Source organism: Chaetomium tenue, assembly GCF_020726465.1.
Source record: "Chaetomium tenue strain MPI-SDFR-AT-0079 chromosome Unknown F5144scaffold_3, whole genome shotgun sequence".
NCBI classification, from domain to species: Eukaryota; Fungi; Ascomycota; class Sordariomycetes; order Sordariales; family Chaetomiaceae; genus Chaetomium; species Chaetomium tenue.
The window spans coordinates 37,099-57,713 of record NW_027117331.1 but is presented as its reverse complement, the minus strand read 5'-3'; the positions used below and the strand labels follow the sequence as shown (position 1 = coordinate 57,713).

Below are 20,615 nucleotides of genomic sequence, written 5' to 3'. Positions count from 1 at the left end.
TGGGTCATTCCGTGACATCCACACACGCGTACCAGGGACTTTCTTCAAGATAGCTTTCTTATCCCGGGTCCTAACAACCAGGCTATTAGTTCCCTAGCCTTCTATAATCCCAGCCTCGTCTATATTATACCGGTTGGCCGGTTTAATGGCCTTGATGGCTGGGATATTGAGGTAAGGGAACCAACCACAAATAATATCTATAGTAGCTCCATTTACCCGGGTATATTCTATAGATTTGGCCCTCTGGGTCTTGAGGAATGGATACCGGTTGATAAACCGGTTTATCCAGCGTTTACCGAGGGTTATTATATCTCCCTGGGTCTGAAACATTCGCTGGGCCAGCTTGTGACGAACCTACTTCAGGATCCTATCCTGTTAGGGTTCAGCTTCGTTGAAGGTAATCTCTCGTGGATGCTTAGGTTCGGTGCAGCCAAAGGGTGCACAACAATAGACTTGTCTCAACAGTAGGCTTGCGAGCTTGTAGCGAACTGTAGTTGTGATTGCTAACTGGAGAACTCCCAGAGCTCTCCAGAACGAGTGACTATATACTGCTATCTGAGCTGTTGATCCCAGTGCTCCCTATGCTCCCGGGGAGCATTGGGAGCGTTGGGAGTGTAGATGCTCCCCGTGCTCCCGGGCCCTGAAGGGAGCGCCGGGAGCACTCCCTTCTGGTGCTATGATTGGTCCTATGTTTCCGTGAATGATTGGACGGGACGTCCCGCGTCCTGCAAGCCAAGACCGTACGGGTCCTAATCCGTGATACAGCTCCTTGATTTGCGTATGTGTGGGAGGAAGGCCAATAGCCCCCTGATTGCGAACCCACTCGGCCAAACGGTCTTCCAGTACCTTGGAAAGCCTCTGCAATCCCTGGAAGGCTACTGCACGTGGTTGTTATCCGTTTTTTCGGTTGTTGAGGGTGGCCCTGGGTATGGCCCATTCTCTGGCCACCTTGGCCACTGGTCGGCCATTTCGTATCTCTGCAAGAGCCTGGAAAAGCTGTTCTTCGGTATAATTGACCATTTTTAACAAAAGATTTGAACTGTAAAATTTGAAGTGTTGAAGAATAGAATTGATGAAGTTGTAGTTGTTTGAAGTAGTTGGGTTAGGTTGGGTGTCAATGTGGGGGTAAGTGTTCGAATGGGGGGGGTGACCGAAAGTGGGCCCTTTGACTTATTGAGTCGCTCGTCAACCACTCCTCCCGGCGACTTAACCTGGGATACTCTTAGGGATTTAAGAAACAACTCAGATTGTGTCGAGGGTAGATGGGATGGAACAACAGACTGGGATCGACACTGATTAAACAATTGCATTACTAGTATATATTTGATCGCCGCGCACAATACATGGCAGCTCATCACCATCGTCTTTCCCCAAGACGAGCGTAACTGCCGGTCCCCCTCCGCCTCCACCACCAGAAGCCCGCGCCCGCGAGGGATAGCAACAAGATAGCCGCACCACCAATGGCTACGTAAAACACGGGGCCCGGTCCGGCCGGGAGGTCCACCAGGTTTTGGTTTGTTTTCACGGGATGCAGCATCATGTTTGGCGCATATACAGTCCCGTCCTCGCTGCGCCAGAGCACGTATGGCACCTCGGCACTCGCGTTTCCGCCCTGAGGTCCGCGGGACAACCAGGCATCGTAGATTTCGTCGGGGAAGGGCGACGAATACCAGAACGATGACGACGTCGTGATGTAGGCGTAAGGCGTGATCCGGTAAATGGCCTCGCCATTGGCCATGCCAACCATGCCCGACTTTTGGTGCGACTCGACATCGCCAGGCCCGTTGTACAACTCGTACATCTTGTCGAGCCGCCACTGTGGGTTCTGATACATAGGGTGCGGCGGCGCAACGAGCTTGAGGCTGTGCCAAAGCGCAAACGACGACAGGGTGGCCTCCGAGTGCACCGCAAGACCTTGGGCGGCCTGGGCGTGGTGGGCAGCGTGTAACAGCGTTTTGCTCGCGCGGCCCATCGCTGGCTGGCACATCCACCGCGGCGTCTTGGTGCCGGCCTTGAGCCCCTGATACCAGTTCCGCCACGCCCAGTCCACCATATATTGGACGTGCGCACACGGCCCAACGGCGATGAAGTCGGCTTCCTCGCCCACGCCCCACTCGAAATTGTCTTCCAAGGGATCGTCGACGGGCGGCTGTGGTCCAAGTGGTTCAAAATCCTGGGTTTTCATCCCCCAACCCAGCCCGCCCTTACCCTCTAGGGACGCGTTGACGGCCGCCAACAGGTCCGAGTAGCCACCGTGAAACTCGGGCATGTAGAACCAGGTACTGCGTTCCATAGCCTGCTTGCGCGGCTGCTCGCGTGCAAAGTCGGACATGCCCGCGAGGTAGCGGCCGGCGTGCCCGGTGAACCGAAGGTCCAGCTCCAGCTGCCAGTAGTGGTCGAACTCGGGATAAAAATGCCCAAATAGCTGCAGCGGCTGCATGACCTGGTACGTGGTAATGTGCGTCTTGATGCTGGGATACCAGCTTTGGAGGAGGGTCTCGTCGAACAGAACTGCGATATTTCGGAACTCGGCGGGCACCAATTCCCGGACTGCCCGTTGGTAGTTGTCCTCGCTGGCGAAAATGTCGCGGCCCTTGTCCTTGACATCAACGAGGATGAAGACGGTATACTCGCCGCCGTAACGCAGCGCTGTCTCGGCGGTGGTCGCGCGCAGGTTCACGAGGTCCTCCGTGGTGTAATTGTAACCCCCAAAAGCGCGGAAAACGATGGCCGTCCGTGGCACATGCCCGGCCGCCTGCGGTTCGACCACCGGAAGCCTCACCTCCTCGCTTGCCTCGCGCATACGGAAGCGGCGCTCACCGGCGCGGAGGGGCGTTGGGTCTTTGAATCTTTGAGAATTGCGTTCCAGGCATTGATTTTGCAGGGCCGCCCAGTCTGTCGAGTCCCATGCCACCTTCGTCTTGCCGTATGTCGGCTTGTCGTCACCCCAGCCGTACGGGCCATAGCGCTCGGCGGCTGTCATCCAGGTCTGGCTCAAGCCCATGCTCTCATGAGAGCCCACAAACGGGCGAGGATATGCTGCCGGAGATGGTTAAGTATTGACTGAATCATGGAGAGGCGGAGGCTGAGGCTGTTCAACGTTGGTAGACTTACGGATGTCGATGGCGTTCTCACGTGGGTTGTCATCGTTTTCCTCCAGGCCAAGGTTTAGCCCTCGCGGCCCTACACATGGCACCCGGGGCGGTGCAAGCCTCCATTCTTTGATTTTTGTTTCGTAACTAGGTGCGGCCTTGATGCTCCGCCTGGGACCAGCATTCGGCCGCCCGTGACCCGCAGGCAGACTTTCTAGTCGCGTGCCATCACGCACCAGAAATTGTGTGCCCACGAGCCCGAGCGCCAGCGCAATGAGGACAACGGCCAATATGCGGGTCCGAATGCCAAAATTGATCATCGTCGAGGAGGGTTGAGGCGCTCTCGACTCCTTGGTCGTGTGATGTGGCGATCGGATCAGCGAGCAAAGTCAGGAGAACCGCGCTTGGGGGTTTCAGTTGATCTTTACGGCTCGGGGGCCCACCCCTGTACCCCATCTCGCCCGGTTGTTGGTTCCTGGGCTTGCAAAAATGCTCGGGCCAGGCTGCGCCTCGTGATGGGGGCCAATTCCACCTGGGCAGCTACGACAAGGTCGGTTGAAGGGAGGGGGGAACGCGCGGCAGTGCGTGAATGGGTAGTTAATTAACAGGAAAGGTGATGGTGGTTTTTGTTCAATGCTCGTCGATTGTCGCGTCGGTAATTTCTCCTACGCGTTCCGCGCTTCCATTGGGGGAAGCAACCCGACGACGGAACGACGGGAACTAACGCCTGCGGGCAGCCACACATTGTCAATTCAGCCACGGCTTACAGTGGCGTCGACTCGACTCGTCGCTAGGAGTAGAAACTCCGGAAGGAGGGGCAGTTGGGACTGCGATGCATCGGCACCAATTGTTGAAGCTGAAAACTTGGCACACGATGCTGCCGCCACACTTGGCTCCCGCAAATCGCCTCGGCCACACGACGAATCCGTCACCACGCAAATTCGCCGTCGCCCACTCGCCATGTGCCTCTCTCCCCAACACGGTCCCACGATGCCGCCGACGACGGACCCCCGTATACTCGAATCGCGTCGCCGTATCCGTCCCTGACTCGCTGGGAACCCCAACATCATGTCCACCCCTGTGGATAATCTTGGTGCATTAGCGCCGGCGTCTTCTCAGGCGGGCCAAGTCGAGATCTCAGAGCGTGCTAGGGAGCGCGAAATTGCAGCGTGAGTTCGTCTTCCGGTCGTCGTGTGCTCGCCCCGTCCAGCTGAACGAACTCTGATGCGCATTATCACTAACCCATGACCCCCCTTTAGCTACCTCTCCGCTGCCTCGTTCCCCCCAGGGATGCCGACTGCTTTCCAAGAGACGGCATTGCTCTGCACCGATCCCACTCTCAATGCCCTCACCCAATTAGGCGCCCTCCGCCTCAATGTCGACCGCGCGTTCGTCTCGCTCATCGACCGCCGATATCAGTATGTCGTCTCCGAGGTTACCAGAACGCACTCGTTCGTCGGCATGAAGTGTGACCCCGGTGACACCGTGGCGATAGGCGTCTGCAAGCTCCGCAACTGTGACGGCGTCTGCCCTGCCACCATGATGGCCTTCATGGACGAGACGGGAGAGTGGGTGAAGACCGGCCCAGATGTCATCGCCAACAGGACGCGCTACATCATCAACGATTTCCGGACCCACCCCGACTACAAGGACCGAGCATACGTGACGGGCTATCCGCACTTCACCTCCTACCTCGAAGTCCCGCTCGTGTCCCCGTTGGGTTATCTCCTGGGAAGTTATTGCGTCGTCGACAGCAAGCAGAACGATTTTGACAAGGACGAGCTGGTCGAGATTATGAACGAGATTGCCGCCACCATCATGGCCCACCTCGAAAACGTCAGGATCAAGCAGAGCCGGGACAGGTCTGAGCAGCTGATCCAGGGCTTAAGCGGGTTTATACGGCAAGAACCGCCCATCGGCCACGGGCCGGCCCCAGAGGGCGCCGCACCCGAAGGAACGCAGTCGGCACTGGACCTGCATGACTCGACCTCTTCGAGTAAGCTAGGTCGGAACCGCCCGACCCGAACGGCATCGTCCCATGGCCTGGAGTCACCCGGTCCGCGACCGAGGATGGCCTCACTGCTGTCTCAAGAGTCTGCAACATCCGCCTTGTCACTCGCTTCTCCACAGCAGGGCCGTTCGGAAACGCCTCCGACTACCCCTCGAGATGACCCGGCCGACAACCCCATGGAACAACAACTCGAGGCGGCAATCGCTCAAGCAGCCGCGGAGGCCGCCGCACCACGGCCGCCGAGCGCCCTGTCCGAAGACTCGGAGCCACACGGCTTCATCGGCTCGGCCAACATCAAGACCACCTTTTTCAGGGCAGCGGCCACGATGCGGCGTTCCATGGACATGGATGGTCTCATGTTCCTCGATGCCGTGCCTAGCTCCTATCTCGATCGGCCGAACCAGCCATCGCTCGACTCGAGAGAATCGTCACCGAGCCGGGCCGAGGGACCCTTTTGCGCGGCAATCGTCAAGTCCGTCGCCGGCCAGGGAGCCGAGACCGTGACCCATTCAACCCATATCCCGCTTCCCGAAGTTTCGCTCCAGAGATTCATCCGAGCCTACCCCAACGGCCACGTGTTTACCGCCGACGAGCTCGGCCCCATCGACGACAGTTACGGCGTCGGGAAGCTTTTCGAGTCTCGGCGCCAGGCAGACCAAGAGGGCTTGCGCCTGCGAAGCGACATCGCCGCGCTCTTCCGCGTATTGCCTGCTGCCAAGTACGTCATCTTCCTGCCCCTGTGGCACTTTCAGCGGGAGTGTTGGTACGCCGCCACGCTCGGCTGGGTCGAGGATCCCACGCGGGCGCTCAATATCGGCGATGTCGGTCTGGTCTCGGCCTTTGGGAACTCGGTAATGGCCGAGGTCTCGCGCTTAGAAGCGCTGGCTGCGAGCCGCGCTAAATCCGACTTCGTCTCGTCGCTCAGCCACGAGCTGCGGAGCCCGCTTCACGGCATCATGGCGAGTAGCGAGCTGGTCCGCGAGGGCATCTCGGAGCGCCCACTCCTGGCGACCTTGGATATGCTCGACTCGTGCGCCACGACACTGCTCGATACCTTCAACAACCTGCTCGACCACGCTGTCGTGACGCATTCTGGACAGCGCGGCGGCGCCGGGGCACCCGCCATTTCGGACATGCAGGACACAGACTTGGGGAGATTGGTCGAGGATGTCGTCGACGTCGTCCGAGTCGGGCACCTCTCCGGCAATGCCCTGCAAATGCAGGCTTCGCCTACCCGCCACAGACTCACCAATGCGGAGGACGGCTTCCCGGAACACCCGATTCTCATCACCGTTCAGATTGCACGGCGCCCATGGAAGCTTCCCTTCAACGTAGGCGCCTGGAAACGGATCGTCATGAACATATTCGGAAACGCGATTAAGTACACCAGCGCCGGTCGTATCGAGGTCGGGCTTAAGGTCGTCAAGCGAATAGACAGGGTTGGAAACGTTGTGGATTACGTCTCATTCACCGTAGAGGACACGGGCGCCGGCATGAGTTCCGACTACATCAAATACCGCTTGTTTACGCCGTTTTCCCAGGAAGACAGCCATGCCCCGGGCATGGGCTTGGGCCTCAGCATTGTGCGGCAACTCGTCAGCGACCTCGGCGGCGCCGTCAACATCAAGAGCTCGTTGGGCATTGGCACCCTCGTCGAGGTCTTGGTTCCGTTCGGCGAGCATGTTCCGGGCATTACCGATCAGCTCGCCGCCGACCGGGAGATATCGGAGCTCCGTGGGCGGACCTTGTGTTTTGTCGCAGCCGACGCTTGCGCAGCTGTGCCCGGGGCAGAGTTTCAGGTTAGTGACAAGTCCCGGGACTGGTCAAACATCGTTCAGAAAGCTATTAGCGCCAACGCAGGTGCCTTTCTTGGGATGCAGGTAGTGGTCGGGACCAAGGATTGCCCGGCGCCGAGCGCGGACGTCTACATTCTGGACAGCAGCATGTTGGGCCAGCAAACGAAGGAGTGCCACGACAGGATCCTGCAGACATGGCAGGCGCGCGCCACGCCGCTTGTGGTGCTCTGCTCAGGGTCATCCTCGTGTTTTAAGCAGCAGCTCACAAATGGCCATGACCATGGCCTTCACTTGCACCATCCTATCGGCCCGAGGAAGCTCGCCGCGGTTTTCCGGTCGGCACTACAGGCCAAGTGTGATGATACGCTGAATGCCCAGGTGGGAGGCCAAGCATGCAACTCACTGAGCGAGCAGATCACTTTACCATTACGGAGCAAGGAGCAGGCTTTGCCGTCGCCTAATACCTCGTCCGGAAACACAAACGAGCCGGATTCTTCAGAAATAAGCGCTTCACAACCGAGGTCGACAAGCGGCCCCCATCTCCTTCTCGTCGACGACAACCCTATCAATCTCAAACTCCTGACACAACTCGTTCGCAAGCTGAAACACACATTCGCAACCGCAAACAATGGCCTCGAGGCCGTGCAGCTGTACAAGAAATCCCTGGAGGGGCCGGCGAACCGCTTCGACTTGATTTTTATGGACATCAGCATGCCCGTGATGAACGGGTTCGAGGCCACGCGTGAGATACGGCAGCTTGAGCTTGCCGTTGGGGTGGGCCGATGCAAAATCGTCGCCTTGACGGGCCTCCGCAGCGACGTGAACGGGGCCGAAGCGACCGCGAGCGGCTTGGACTTGTTCTTGACGAAGCCTGTCAAGTTGAACACCATTAGGCAGTTACTAGATGAGATGCGGGCGGGAAGCGGAGGGTAGGCAGCCGTCGCTTAGAGGGCTGATCGCCACGGATGGCTTGCTGGTTGGCTCGCGGGAACTGTCGTCACTCAAGTCGCCAGTGACGAGCGAGCAGCGAACCGTCTAGTTGGCCAAGCGCCCACTTTCCATGGTAAGTGACCACACATATAGCATGACGTACACCTGGCCCTCCATGTGGCCACTACGTATTAGGTATATTGAATTCTGATCGTATTTGAAGCGTCACAGCCCATGCCGCCCTCTGGGCATCGCGCCCGTCTTGATCCGGGCCCATGCTCCGACATCAGTGCAGACCAGCATTTTGTGGGACGCGGCGCCGCAACCGAAATGTGGGTTTGAGATAAATCGTAAATGTGGTGCCCTGCTCCTGGATGGGAGCATTTTCGGCGTTTCTGGAACCGTCTACCTGGTAATAACTACCGGCGGCGCGCCAGCCGACGCGTGGTAATTAATCGGGAACGCCTCCCGAACCGAAGCGCGCCCCTTGCCCGTGATGCAATGCGACCCTAGTGCATTGGCAGTTCGTTGAACGTTGCTCGGTACGCTGGGTTGTCTTGGACGAGTAAACATCATTGCACATCACTGCGATCTTGGTAAAAACACCGTCTTGGTAGTACACAAAGAGTAATGGCGGAGCTAAGACAGCCGCTTCCATGAATCCTGTGCTTGCTAACCATGTTCCGTAATGCATGGATTGGGAAGAGATCGTCCGGCCCAAGCCGGCAATACTCTAACCTCCTCGTCGATCCCGCTACATAGCATGACAAAAAACCCGGGAGCAAGCCAAATGGTAATGAGCGAGCCCGGTTTTCTGCCCCAAGCCCCCGCAGCACGAAAATAGAACGTGGGTGCAATGTGCGATACATAGGAGAGTAGACTGTAGTTCGAATTCCACGTTCCAAGTATAAATTACTAGGTTTTCCCCTTCCCAATCATCCAAGGAACTCCCATCCTCAAGCCCAAGTCCCCCGAAGCATCAGATCCTACCCCAGTCGTCAAAATGGTTGTCTCTCCTCGTTCCGCCGCCCTTTCGGCCATTGCCTTCGCTGCCGCCGTCAGTGCCCACGGCCACGTCCAGACGGTCGTCGCCGAAGGTGTGACCTACACGGGTGGCATCCCCAGCGGTGCTCCCGCCGACGCTGTCGGCTGGTCGGCAAGCAACCAAGACAATGGCTTCGTCGAGCCCAACTCCTTTGGCAGCGCCGACATCGCCTGCCACAAGAGCGCCAAGCCCCCGAGCAACTCTGTCAGCGTCAAGGCCGGCAGCACCATCACCCTCCAGTGGAACACCTGGCCCGATTCGCACAAGGGGCCCGTCATCGACTACATCGCATCCTGCAACGGCGACTGCTCCTCGGCCAGCGCGGGTTCTCTCTCGTTCGCCAAGATCGCCGAGAAGGGCCTTAACTCGGGCAACAACCCGGGTAACTGGGCCTCGGACGACCTGATCGCCAACGGCAACGCCTGGACCGTTACCATTCCCAGCAACCTCGCCCCGGGTGGCTACGTTCTCCGTCACGAGATCATCGCCCTCCACTCGGCCGGCAACGCCAACGGCGCCCAGGCCTACCCCCAGTGCATCAACATCGAGGTGACCAGCGGTGGATCCGCTACCCCGAGCGGCACCCCGGGTACATCCCTCTATACGGCCACCGACCCGGGCATCCTCTTCAACCTCTACGAAGCTTTTGACAGCTACCCCATTCCCGGCCCCAACGTGTGGAGCGGCTAGATGGATTCAAACTATTTAGGGGTATGCGGACGGAGTGCGGGACGAAAGCAGGGTGTGGGTTTTTCTAGGGGCGGGTATCAGATCTTAGAATACCTTACTAGCTGGTTTGGAACAAGCATAGTAAAACAGAATCCCAACAAAATGATATCCAAAAGAGTATCTTGAAGTATTCCGAGTTGAATTCCTTTGTGTCCCAGTATGCAAGAAGCCTGTGAGCGGTTGCATGCAGTTCTAAAGGAGCAAGACAGGACCGCAGCACCCACCCTCGCGGTGTAGGTAAGGCCGATCCGGATGGTACTATCAATGTCTTGACCAACACCCTTGAGAATACATTGAAGAGTATAAGGTTAACTACATACTCCGGCTCTTAAATCCCTACCTCCTAACGAAAAGGTTCCTGAAGCCCTGGCTCAAGTTCTTTACGTTCTCAGAAACCGTTTCCGACGTCGACCGCTGAAACAACAGGTCGATTTCCTCGAGCGTCTTGTCCTTCGTCTCGGGCATGAACAGAAGCTGGTAGAACCAGCCCAAAACCGCAATGCCCCCGTAAAAGCCCAGCGTCATGCCCGTCCGGGTCATGGACTGCTGCATGGCCGAGAAGTTGTAGGTGACGACGAAGGAGGCGAGGAACAGCAGGGCCGTCGAGGTAGTCATGCCGTAGGACCGCAGGTACGTCGGGTACACCTCGGACGGCACCACCCACGTCAAGCACGCGTAGCACCCAAAGAAGCCCATGTACAGGATGAGCCCGATGAGGTAGGTAGCCTCGGCGGCCTCGAGGTTGGTCTTGAGGTTGATTTGGTAGCTCGCGCCGATGACAACCAAGCCGACGACGAAGCCGGGAAGCATGGTGTTGGCCCAGAAGCGGCGGCCGTACCGTTCCATGAAGAGGACCGCGGGGATAGTGCCCAGCAGCAAGGAGCCGCCGCCGACGAGCGACATGTAGTTGGCCTGTTCCTTGTCGAAGCCGATCTGATTCATGAGCACCGACATGTAGTACATGATGGCGTTGACGCCCGTCAGCTGGCCCAGCAAGATCATGATATTGGCGTAGATGAGGGCGCGGCGGGCGCGCGGCACCGTGAAGAAGTCCAGCCAGGGGAAGCGCTTGTTTACTGCGCTCTCGGCGACGATGCGCGCCTCATCCCGGACGGACGCATTCATGACGAAGAACTCGCGGCGTGATTCGGGGTTGCTAATGCCGCGGATGCGCTTCCACACGCGATACGCGTCCAGGGTACGGCCCTTGTGCACGAGAAAGCGCGGGGACTCCGGCAGGAACAGCATGCCCACCAGCATGATGGTCGAAAACACCAGGGACGAGCCCAGTATGTAGCGCCAGTTACCGGGCACGCGCAGAAACATGGCTGCTACGGCGTAGCCAAGAACCTCGCCAAGGGCAATGTTGAGCTGGTATAGCGACACGAGGTTGCCGCGCACTTTGCGTTCGGCTGTCTCGGCCACATAGACGGGGACCGTGCCTCCCTCCAGACCCACGCCCATGCCGAGAAGCACCCGTCCAGCGATGATCATGGCTAGGAGGCAAAGACTGAGTCAGCGTCCGGGGGGAAACAGCCGGTGGGTGATAGAGAGAGGGGTGCATACCATAGTTGATGGCTCCGGCCTCTAGCGCCGCGCCAACCGTGTACAAGATGCAGGAAATGATGATGGACCATCGCCGACCAGTCCACTCGTTGCAAGGAGACAGAATGATCGCGCCGCCGACAGCGCCGAGGGGCATAGCCGCGTTGACGAGACTATTCTGCCTCGTGTCCAGCCCCAAGTCAACGGGTAGAAACAGGTTGGCGCCCGAGATGGTTGACTGGTCTAGGCCGGACAGCAGGCCACCCATGGACGCGAAGGCGACGATGACCCAAGTGAAGTGTTTTGGGTTTTTGAACTCAATGTCCAGCAGCCCATTGCGCAGCCCTGCCGCCCCCAGCTGAGCTTCCATGTCGTCGATGAAGGCGTCGACCTCTTCATCGCTAGGCTCGCCTGGGGCAAGGCCCTTCTCGTCCCACGCTTGGTCCGCCTTCTCGATCTGGGCGTCGTCGGGCTTGGCCGCCATGGTGCGTACAAAAACGAGGCGGGTAGTGCTGCCGGGCTGAGAGGTTGAGGTTGAATGACGTCCCAAACGAAACGGGCGGGGTTGGATACGAGACACAGAGTGATAGAAAAAGAAGCAGGTTCCTGTGGAACAGTTATAGCCGCGGTGGAAAAGGCGCAACGGAAGTTCCCGTACTACAGGCAGGACGGTTCCACGAGTAAACCCCCTGCTGCCACACTTTCAAGGAAAGGTGGTCCGAAATAGCAGCGATGCTATACCCTTCTCTCCGCCAAAACCCCCAGATAGGACCCCATAGTCTCCCCACAAATCCCCAACTTCTCCAGTCCCGTTCCTCGCTTGCTCCAGATTCGGATTTAATATACCTGGAGGAGGTGGGGCTGCAAAGGGGATGTCAAGGATGAGGGTCGGTAGACAACGTACCCGGCCCGAATGGACGTGGGTCCAGCATGGAGGCGTGTCAAGTTGTCAGCTTGTCAAGCCAAGTAGCCAACCAGTATTTTCGCCGCGCCGGTAGTTGAACACACCGGACTAGCGGCTTTAGCGGGAGGTGCCGTCGCCAAGAGGGCAGCACTTGTTGTTCATATATACCAGGAGGTGTCGAGGGATGCACTGTCGGTATGCCTCCATGTCCTGCCTCGAGCATCATCCCTCAGTGGAGATGGAAGATGATGAACAGTTTGATCCAACTGTTGTGCTGCACAGGTACCATGGTAGGTACCTTAGCTGTGCTCCGAAAGCCGGAATTCGTGATGTTTTCGGCCATCCCATCCCGGATCTAGCTGGAGTCGCCTTTTTACACTACAACGTCGTGATCCGAGAATCATCCGGATGGGAATAATCCGCCGAGCATTGCCCTTTCTAGCCTTGTGGAGTTAGTATGAGGGCGGCCATGTCACAATCGAGTGGAACCGGCTTCGCCGAGAGGTCCACATATATTCGCCCCAGCACCCAGAAAGCGCTAGCAGCAGGAAAAGAATGGTCGAAGGGAGGGGCGAGAGCATTTCCCAGGAAGGAGCCCATCAATCTTTTGCGAAGGGGGTGGAGGAGGGGCAAAATGGCTGGTACGAGGAGATCCTGTGGGAGAAACGGAACCTTGAACTGTTGCAAGGAAGAGGACCTCTTTAGAGGAAAGAATCTGGAGGAAAACGATATTAGAGGAAATGTCTCTCACTTTCCAAATGTCCTGTAGCCCTAGATAATGTAGGCGTGACGAGCTAAGGCGAGCAAGCACTCCTGTACTGTTTATTACTCTATTCTTCTTCTTATCAAAGTTACTCTCATCTTTGACAGGCTAGTAAGCAGCGGTTACCAACGTTCGTGCTAGCTACCTCCACTCCCGTGGCTCTCCAGGCTAGCATTTCTAGATCGGGGATGAGTAAAGACAACTCGGTGAAGGAAGAAGATAAAAAACGGCGGGACTCACGAGGCCGCTTCCCCTTGGACAGCACTCGGCGCTCGCCACATCCGCCCCCATCAAGGAACTCCCAACCGCAGCCGGAGCAGCAGGCTTACCCTCCTCGGCGCGTCTATAGTAAACGGGAATAACCCTCTCCTCCGTCCTCCCCAACCTCCCCATTACAAACACCTCTTCTACTTCCCCCCCTCCCTTACCCGTAGTAGCACCCTCTCCCTCTCGCGTACCCTAACCCTCAGTCGCGTAGCCCTCGCCTCAAGCATCCCGTGTACTCGGCCACGGTCCGGGAAAAGAAGGGCGAGCGATCGAGGTCGACCACCTGGTTTGCGTACCCGGGGCTTAAGCGTTTGGTCAAGGTATGTTGTTACACGGCACGAATATTAAGCAGGGTCCACCACAGACGCCAGTATTCCCGTAGCGCTATGAATCACAAAAGTGACTAGAACGACACCGGTGTTGACCTAAAGGGGTAGCACGCACAGGTAGGACTAACTACCTAAGGTAGATACCTGGCCGGAGAGCGGTGACTCTCCCACGGCGTAGAGGGAGACTCCGATAACCGACTTTGGATGGCTTTCTTATGTGCTATACCTAGCCGGCCCTGTCCGCACTATCGTGTGACATCTGCCCTGCCTGAACTAACTTCGCATCTGTTGATGTATATGAGCATACCGTTCCGACAGGTCTCCCAACGGGAGCCGGTTTCCGTTTTGAGATCTGCGATAGCATCCCATAAGACAACACTGGCTTACGGGTGCCCATAAAGGTACCTTACCTCTCAGATACAGAGTCGACAACTCCGAGGGAGTTTAACTAGCCGGGTACAGGGAATTAGGGAGAGGGGATATAAACCATGGAGTTTGTCGCTCCGAACCACATATTAGAGTTGGCGAGTAAATGTAGGAGGAAGAAATCTCGTCAGCCCCCTCAAAACGCCTTGCCGCGATGTAACATGAAGCTGACATTCTGCTCACTTTGCAGATGAACTCGACGCCGGTCTTCTCGCCATTGGTTGAATGGATGCAGGATTGAGGCCACCCCGCATTGGGTACTAATCCTATCGTAAATAAGAGACTCGCTCCCAGGAATCTCAGAGCATGCTCAACGGACATCGCCCTCCCTAGAGCACTTTGACTCGGACTCACCATGGGCCTCTACAACAAGCTCCCCGATAGCATCCAGGAGGTGGATGTTATCATCGCCGGCGGCAAGTACCTGCTGATGCTCGATGAACATTCTACGCCTCGAATTGTTAACATTTTGCAGGCGGCACAACGGCCTGCGTGGTTGCTTCACGGCTGGCGGCAGCAGACCCGAACCTGTCGATCCTGATGATCGAGGGCGGCCAGAACAATGCCAATGTCCCAACCATTACCCACCCCGCCTTCTTCCTCGCCCATCTTGCACCTGGCAGCACAACCAACCTATTTCACAAGACCAAAAGGTCTGCCGCTCTGGCAGACCGCGAGCTCATATTGCCTTCCGGCGGTGTGCTCGGCGGAGGCTCGTCCACAAACTTTATGATGTACAGCCGGGCGCAAAAGGCCGACTTTGACTCTTGGCATGTCGCAGGATGGTCTGGCGCGGATATGCTTCCTTACTTGAAGAAGGTGATGTCCCGTCTTCTCCTACAAGCCTTAAAGTACTGACGTCTGTGAAGGTCGAGACATACCATGGCAAAGACGAGAAGGGTGTCCATGGTCACGATGGCCCCATTCACGTCTCTCGCGGCACGTACCATTCGAAGAAAGTCGAGGACGAATTCATCGCCTCGGCAGCCAAGGTCGGGTGGCCCGAAGTCGAGGACGCGCAGGATCTGGAGAGTGTGGATGTTGTGGGGCGGGCCTATCGTTATATTTCTCTCGATGGCAGACGACAGGACGCGGCAACCTGCTACCTCCACCCGTTGATGAACGACGGGAAGCACCCCAACCTACACGTGTTGGTCGAGTCCCAGGTCAAGCGGGTTCTGTTCGACAAAAGCAAGGCGGTCGGTGTTGAGCTCCGGCCGAACCCGGCCTTCGGTGGCAGTGCGAGCGATACCAAGGCCGTCAAAGCCCGCAGACTTGTTGTCGTATCATGCGGAGCTTGCGGCACGCCTTCTCTCCTGGAAAGATCCGGCGTAGGCAGCCAACCGGTCTTGCAAGCTGCGGGCGTGCCCGTCGTGGCAGAGGTGCCCGGTGTGGGGAATGGTTACGAAGACCATCACTTGGTCTTTTACCCGTACCTCAACTCTTTGGATGCCAACGACACGCTCGACGACATCGTGTACGGTCGCATGGGACCTCCAGAAGACCTGATCAAGGCACAGCACCCCATGTTGGGTTGGAACGGCCAAGAAGTCCAGGCAAAGGCCCGGCCGACAGACGCAGAGGTTGCCGCCCTCGGGCCTGAATTCAAGACAGTATGGGACCGGGAGTTTCGAGACCATGCTGAGAAACCTACCGTGATCTTCAGTGTCATTGCCGGGTTCCCCGGGGATCCGAGCCTCAGTACCGGTGGCCCTGGATTGGCCGTATCGGCCTTCACAGTTTACCCATTTTCGCGTGGGCATATCCACATTACCGGACCGCAGCTCGAGGACCCGGTCGACTTCGACACTGGGTTTTTCGCTGACGAGGGCGACTTGGATATCAAAAAGCACCGATGGGCCTACAAGAAGCAGCGGGAAATCATGCGGCGAATGCCCTCCTATCGGGGCGAGATGGCCGCGTGCCACCCACCTTTTGCACCTGGTTCGCAGGCCGCAAGCATCACTCTACAAGACGGGCCGCTCCCCGCCGACGCGCCTGACATCGAGTACTCAGCCGATGACGACGCTGTGCTTGAAAGGTGGTTGCGGGAGAATATCAGCACCACTTGGCATTCTCTCGGGACGTGCAAGATGGCGCCGCGTGATAAGGAGGGTGTGGTAGATGAGAATCTTGCCGTTTATGGAATTGAGGGCCTCAAGATTGCCGATCTGAGTATTGTGCCTCGCAATGTTGCTGCGAACACGAACAACACGGCCTTGGTGATTGGTGAGAAGGCCGCCGATATTATCATCAAGGAGCTGGGTTTGAATTCGGATTAGGCAGTGGTGGGTTGATGAGCTTTGATGCAATTTACTGTGCGGTTGAGAAGGTCATGGTCCAGATAATTGTTTTGAGATTCATAGAGTCGTACGTCAGCGAGCAACCTGTCTATGTTAGCTTCAACTCATTATCATGCGGTGCGAGCCCTGCGAGGACTTGGGTTACCGTCTTACTAACACCAACCACGGAATGCGGGCAGCGTGTGGGGGGCGACGGGTGATGACTGGGAGCTTGCCAGGTGTTGACCCAAGGGTGCGGATAGTATAGATTATTCCACGAGTGCTTAGCCATCTCGCCGACTAGAATCTGACCTACTCAGCGTCCTTCTTTGCGCTGTCTGCTATTTTCTGTGCCTTCTTGGCCTTTTCTTCCAACAGCTTCCTCAGGTCGTTCTTGGTCTCCTCCACCAGTTCCTTTCCTTCGGAGGCGTGCTTGCTCGCGACCTCGCTCAGCAGCCCAATATTGTCCTGCAGCTTGCGCCCAGCATCGTCCGAAGCCGTACCAAGCAACTGGCTTAGCGCGGCAAACCCGGTGCCCCCGCCCGTTGCCTTTGACCCCTTGGCCTTGGCCTTTTCGACCGTCTCCTTGACATAATCCTCCAGCTTGCCCATGTCACCACCCTCCCCGAGGCTCTTAATCTGCTGAAACAGGCCGGTTACGTTTTCCTTTTTGAGAAGGTCCTGGTTACCCGTGACGAGCTCTTTGAGCCGCGGGCTCTTGTCGAGATACGGCTTCGCTTGCTCGAGACCCTTGTCCCAGAGGTCGTCGCCGATCTTGCGGATTTGCTGCGTCCGCTCCTCCACGATCTTGCGTACCTTGTCCGCGTTCTCGGCCGAGAACCCGTTCTTCATGACGTCGTTGACTTGTGTCCACGTCTGATCGACCAGCTTCTTGGCCTCGGGTCCGTACTGGGCGCCCATGTCCTTCAGCTGCTTGATCGACCCGCCGACCTTCTCGTTGAGTTGCGGGTGGCGCTCGAGGATCTGATCTGCCGCGCTGCCGCTAAGGTTGGCAATCTTCTTGGCCAGGTTGGCAATCGCATCGTATGCTTTGGATGCCGACTCGAGACTCAACCCGGTGCTCGCAATACCTTGGAACTCGCGGTAGGTCTCGCTGACAATCTGGTCTACCTCTTCGCCGTGGCTCTGGCGGATTGCAGCGAGATCATTGAATGCCGTGTCGACGTATTGGCGACCCCCGGGGACCCACGCCACATAGGAATAGCAAAACTGCTGGAGCTTGCTGACGGCTTCGTCTGTGGTAGGGGTCTTGTCTCGTATCGTGGCCGCGGCCTCTTGGTATTTCCTGTCGGTTTCCTTCGCTGCCGCGTTAATCTTACGGGCCATCTTGCCGGTGGGGGTCAAGAGGTAGATGCCGTAGAGGAGCCCCGCGCCCGCGACGCCGCCTGCGACGCCTGAAGCGAAGTGTGATGACCCAGCCGCGCCGGCTTGCGAAGATTGGAAGCGGCGCTGGGGTTGCCGTACCCGGAGGGCCCGGGCATTGCGGGCGACTGGGGCTACTCGTGAAGGGAGGCGGGCGGTCAACATCATGGATTGCGACCGGTTGGAATGTTGAGGTGGTGGGGTGGGTGATGAAGCTGAAAAAGTTCGTGGAAATGTGTAATGTGGTGGGTGAGGAGTCAAGGTGATTAACAGGAGCAGGATACTGGAATTCAAAAAAGGCCAATGGCTCGACGACCCTAATATAAGACGTGTGTTCATCCGTTTCCAAGGCGTGCCAACCAACAAGTTGGCGGCGGTGGTGACGCGACCACATCTGGGTCTGGCGGTTTGCACATACCATGATGTCATCGAGGAGCATTGCATGAACCCTAACCCGCACGATAATCCGGTGCGACCGGAGATGGAGCTCTGCATGGGCCGCGCTCTGTGGCATGTGCGCTGATTCTTCTGGAAGCTCACATCCTTCTCCCGTCTTCGTCAGCATGCTCGCAACCTAGCCACATCGAGACATCCGCCGGCTGATAGCGTAGTGTAAACGCTAACTAGGAGACTACCTGAGACTACCTGGGCGGAAATCTCCATCTCGCCCTCCCTTCGAGAGCTTCTCGCCCTTCGAGAACCCGTTTCTCCAACTTTCAGTGGGGCTCGTTTCCCCGCATCCCCGCCTGCCAAGGGAGAATGGAGCCCGGTTTTTGGTGGCTTGCCGTTGATGACCCGGACTCCGAGATGCGCGTCGTGCACGGTACGCGATTCTGCTGAGGACCGTGCTAGGCAGGCTCGGCAGGCTTGCTCATCCCACAAAGATCGACTGTATATTTTTGATCAGCCCGCCAACGAAGGACGGGAAGCAACACTGATGCGGCTGAACGAGGGCGGCATCAACCGCAACATTCACATGAACCACCATCGCCAAGCGTGCTCGTCTCGGCAGAATGCAACCCCCTTTTTATCCGGCGGTCTCGCTTTGACCCTCAGACGCCGTGGAAGCTTGGAAGACTTCGACGGCTGCCGGCTGAATTGCAACAGTAGCTGGCTCCCGCCTTGACGAAATGAGCCCCTGCAGCGCGTCTGCAGGTCCAACCAAATATTGGACCAACATTCGCGGGCTAGACACCAACAGCCCGGTCCACGGCCCGCCGCCCTGTGCCGCATCGGGAAACGCCTGCACGCTACGCGCTTGGGGATGGGGCGCAAGAACCGAGGTCGCAGCGACGGGGGCACCGCGGTGGAGGACCCCGGAGGGCCCATGGACCCGGGGATTGCGGACCGTCGCCCTGCCCGAGCAGCCCTCCCGTGATTAAATAGGGACGTGGTGTCGCCTCTTCTCTTGCGTTGGCCAGGCACATTCCCAGATCTGCAAACAACACGTCAAGATGCATCTTCCCTCGTCGCTCCTCTTCCTGGCCTCCCTGCCCCTGGGCATGGCCGCGGGCAAGGGCAAGGGCAATGGCCCCAAGACCGGCCTCGACGTCCTCGCCAAGCGTGCCGGCCTCAAGTACTTCGGCGCCGCCACCGACTCGCCCGGCCAGCGGGAGCGCGCCGGCCACGAGGCCTCGTACGCCCAGTACGACCAGATCATGTGGAAATCGGGCGAGTTCGGCTCGACCACTCCCACCAACGGCCAAAAGGTAAGCACAGCAGTGATGGAGCCCTGAACGCACGCTGACCGCTCGCAGTGGCTGTTTGCCGAGCCCGCCCATGGCCAGTTCAACTTCACCGAGGGCGACATCGTCACGTCCCTGGCCCGCGAGAACGGCATGTACCTGCGCTGCCACGCCCTGGTCTGGCACAGCCAGCTCGCCCCCTGGGTCGAGTCCACCAAGTGGACCCCCGAGGAGCTGCGCCAGGTCGTCGTCGACCACATCACCAACGTCATGGGCCACTACAAGGGCCAGTGCTACGCCTGGGACGTGGTCAACGAGGCCCTGAACGAGGACGGCACCTACCGCGAGTCCGTCTTCTACAACGTGCTCGGCGAGGACTTCCTCAAGCTCGCCTTCGAGACCGCCTCCAAGGTCGACCCCAAGGCCAAGCTCTACTACAACGACTACAACCTCGAGTGGCCCAGTGCCAAGACCGAGGGCGCCCAGCGCATCGTCAAGCTGCTCAAGGACGACGGCATCCGCATCGACGGCGTTGGCTTGCAGGCCCACCTGATCGCCGAGGACCACCCCACCCTCGACCAGCACATTGACGCCATCAAGGGCTTCACCAAGCTCGGCGTCGAGGTCGCCCTGACCGAGCTCGACATCCGTCTCCAGACCCCCGCCACACCCGAGAACCTCGAGCTGCAGAAGCATGCCTACAAGAACGTGAGTTTGCCCGTCCGGTCCGCCTGCGAGTCTGTGCTGACCCCCTCAGATTGTCGGTGCTTGTGTCCAGGTCTGCGGTTGCGTCGGTGTCACCATCTGGGACTTTTACGACCCTTTCAGCTGGGTCCCCTTCGTTTTCGAGGGCGAGGGCGCCGCTCTGCTGTGGTTCGAGGACTTCTCCAAGCACCCCGCCTACGATGGTGTCGCCGAAGCCCTTACCAACCGGACCACTGGCGCCGGCAAGGGCAAGGGCAAGGCGAAGCGCGCCACCATCTGGAGCGCCTAGGCTTGTTTGGAGTGAACACAGTCGGGGTCTTATTCGTGTCCATATTAATTCAAAGAATAATGATGCTGCCGTCCCCGCTGTTCTTGCTGTTCCTAGTGCCTGACGCTGCATGCAAGTTGGATTCCATGATGCGATGTTCCGGTCCCCATAAAGCCCCCAAAACGCCAGACCTGATCTCGCTGTTAGAGATCTCTTATCGTTATCGAAGAGTTATTGAAAGATGCAGGTTGCTGAGAAATACCAAAGCACGAAGGCCCTGCTAAAATTGGTGGGAAACAACACACCCCATGCCTTCTCGAATTCGATCAATTTTCGATCGATTGAAATACCCCGCCAAATTTACTTTCTCAACCACCAATTTCCCAACCTTCAACATTTCAAAACGAAATGTCCTCCCGCTCTCAAAACAATCAGGATCGTGGTCGCGGTGCATT

At 57.9% G+C, this 20,615-nt stretch overlaps 7 protein-coding genes across 7 annotated transcripts; 4 read left to right on the top strand and 3 right to left on the bottom strand.

Moving 5' to 3' along the window:
- Positions 1-1,281: 1,281 nt before the first annotated feature.
- Positions 1,282-3,806, bottom strand: F5144DRAFT_565340 (uncharacterized protein). Its single transcript, XM_066788489.1, has 2 exons — positions 3,115-3,806; positions 1,282-3,039 (listed from the first exon to the last, which is right to left on the bottom strand). Exons 1-2 carry the CDS (start codon positions 3,410-3,412, stop codon positions 1,355-1,357), a joined length of 1,983 nt encoding a protein of 660 aa, XP_066644037.1. The 5' UTR covers positions 3,413-3,806; the 3' UTR covers positions 1,282-1,354.
- Positions 3,799-8,078, top strand: F5144DRAFT_154666 (uncharacterized protein). The gene is made up of 3 exons (XM_066782480.1): positions 3,799-4,261; positions 4,352-7,962; positions 8,053-8,078. Exons 1-2 carry the CDS (start codon positions 4,161-4,163, stop codon positions 7,830-7,832), a joined length of 3,582 nt encoding a protein of 1,193 aa, XP_066644036.1. The 5' UTR covers positions 3,799-4,160; the 3' UTR covers positions 7,833-7,962; positions 8,053-8,078.
- Positions 8,079-8,523: 445 nt separating this feature from the next.
- F5144DRAFT_154688 (glycoside hydrolase) lies at positions 8,524-9,633 on the top strand. Its single transcript, XM_066782481.1, has one exon. It carries the CDS (start codon positions 8,833-8,835, stop codon positions 9,562-9,564), a length of 732 nt encoding a protein of 243 aa, XP_066644035.1. The 5' UTR covers positions 8,524-8,832; the 3' UTR covers positions 9,565-9,633.
- A 69-nt stretch (positions 9,634-9,702) lies between these two features.
- F5144DRAFT_507660 (general substrate transporter) lies at positions 9,703-11,724 on the bottom strand. Its single transcript, XM_066786493.1, has 2 exons — positions 11,170-11,724; positions 9,703-11,099 (listed from the first exon to the last, which is right to left on the bottom strand). The coding sequence occupies exons 1-2, from the start codon at positions 11,630-11,632 to the stop codon at positions 9,940-9,942; spliced, it is 1,623 nt and encodes a 540-aa protein (XP_066644034.1). The 5' UTR covers positions 11,633-11,724; the 3' UTR covers positions 9,703-9,939.
- A 2,468-nt stretch (positions 11,725-14,192) lies between these two features.
- On the top strand, positions 14,193-16,119 carry F5144DRAFT_485479 (uncharacterized protein; the record flags this gene model as incomplete). The annotated part of the gene is made up of 3 exons (XM_066785501.1): positions 14,193-14,257; positions 14,313-14,534; positions 14,619-16,119. The coding sequence occupies 3 exons, from the start codon at positions 14,193-14,195 to the stop codon at positions 16,117-16,119; spliced, it is 1,788 nt and encodes a 595-aa protein (XP_066644033.1).
- Positions 16,120-16,173: 54 nt separating this feature from the next.
- F5144DRAFT_643796 (uncharacterized protein) lies at positions 16,174-17,667 on the bottom strand (the record flags this gene model as incomplete). Its single annotated transcript, XM_066792827.1, has 1 exon — positions 16,174-17,667. One exon carries the CDS (start codon positions 17,665-17,667, stop codon positions 16,432-16,434), a length of 1,236 nt encoding a protein of 411 aa, XP_066644032.1. The 3' UTR covers positions 16,174-16,431.
- A 1,023-nt stretch (positions 17,668-18,690) lies between these two features.
- Positions 18,691-20,327, top strand: F5144DRAFT_154641 (glycoside hydrolase superfamily). The gene is made up of 3 exons (XM_066782479.1): positions 18,691-19,211; positions 19,260-19,895; positions 19,945-20,327. Exons 1-3 carry the CDS (start codon positions 18,957-18,959, stop codon positions 20,179-20,181), a joined length of 1,128 nt encoding a protein of 375 aa, XP_066644031.1. The 5' UTR covers positions 18,691-18,956; the 3' UTR covers positions 20,182-20,327.
- Positions 20,328-20,615: the final 288 nt, after the last annotated feature.

Excerpts from the sequence above, each read along its gene's own strand:
- F5144DRAFT_154641 (XM_066782479.1), top strand. The coding sequence starts at position 18,957 with ATGCATCTTCCCTCGTCGCTCCTCTTCCTGGCCTCCCTGCCCCTGGGC. Across the intron at positions 19,212-19,259 it reads CTCCCACCAACGGCCAAAAG|TGGCTGTTTGCCGAGCCCGC; the intron begins GTAAGCACAGCA and ends GACCGCTCGCAG. Across the intron at positions 19,896-19,944 it reads AGAAGCATGCCTACAAGAAC|ATTGTCGGTGCTTGTGTCCA; the intron begins GTGAGTTTGCCC and ends TGACCCCCTCAG.
- F5144DRAFT_507660 (XM_066786493.1), bottom strand. The coding sequence starts at position 11,632 with ATGGCGGCCAAGCCCGACGACGCCCAGATCGAGAAGGCGGACCAAGCG. Across the intron at positions 11,100-11,169 it reads GGCCGGAGCCATCAACTATG|CCATGATCATCGCTGGACGG; the intron begins GTATGCACCCCT and ends TTTGCCTCCTAG.
- F5144DRAFT_154666 (XM_066782480.1), top strand. The coding sequence starts at position 4,161 with ATGTCCACCCCTGTGGATAATCTTGGTGCATTAGCGCCGGCGTCTTCT. Across the intron at positions 4,262-4,351 it reads AGGGAGCGCGAAATTGCAGC|CTACCTCTCCGCTGCCTCGT; the intron begins GTGAGTTCGTCT and ends ACCCCCCTTTAG.
- F5144DRAFT_154688 (XM_066782481.1), top strand. The coding sequence starts at position 8,833 with ATGGTTGTCTCTCCTCGTTCCGCCGCCCTTTCGGCCATTGCCTTCGCT.
- F5144DRAFT_565340 (XM_066788489.1), bottom strand. The coding sequence starts at position 3,412 with ATGATCAATTTTGGCATTCGGACCCGCATATTGGCCGTTGTCCTCATT. Across the intron at positions 3,040-3,114 it reads TGAGAACGCCATCGACATCC|CATATCCTCGCCCGTTTGTG; the intron begins GTAAGTCTACCA and ends CATCTCCGGCAG.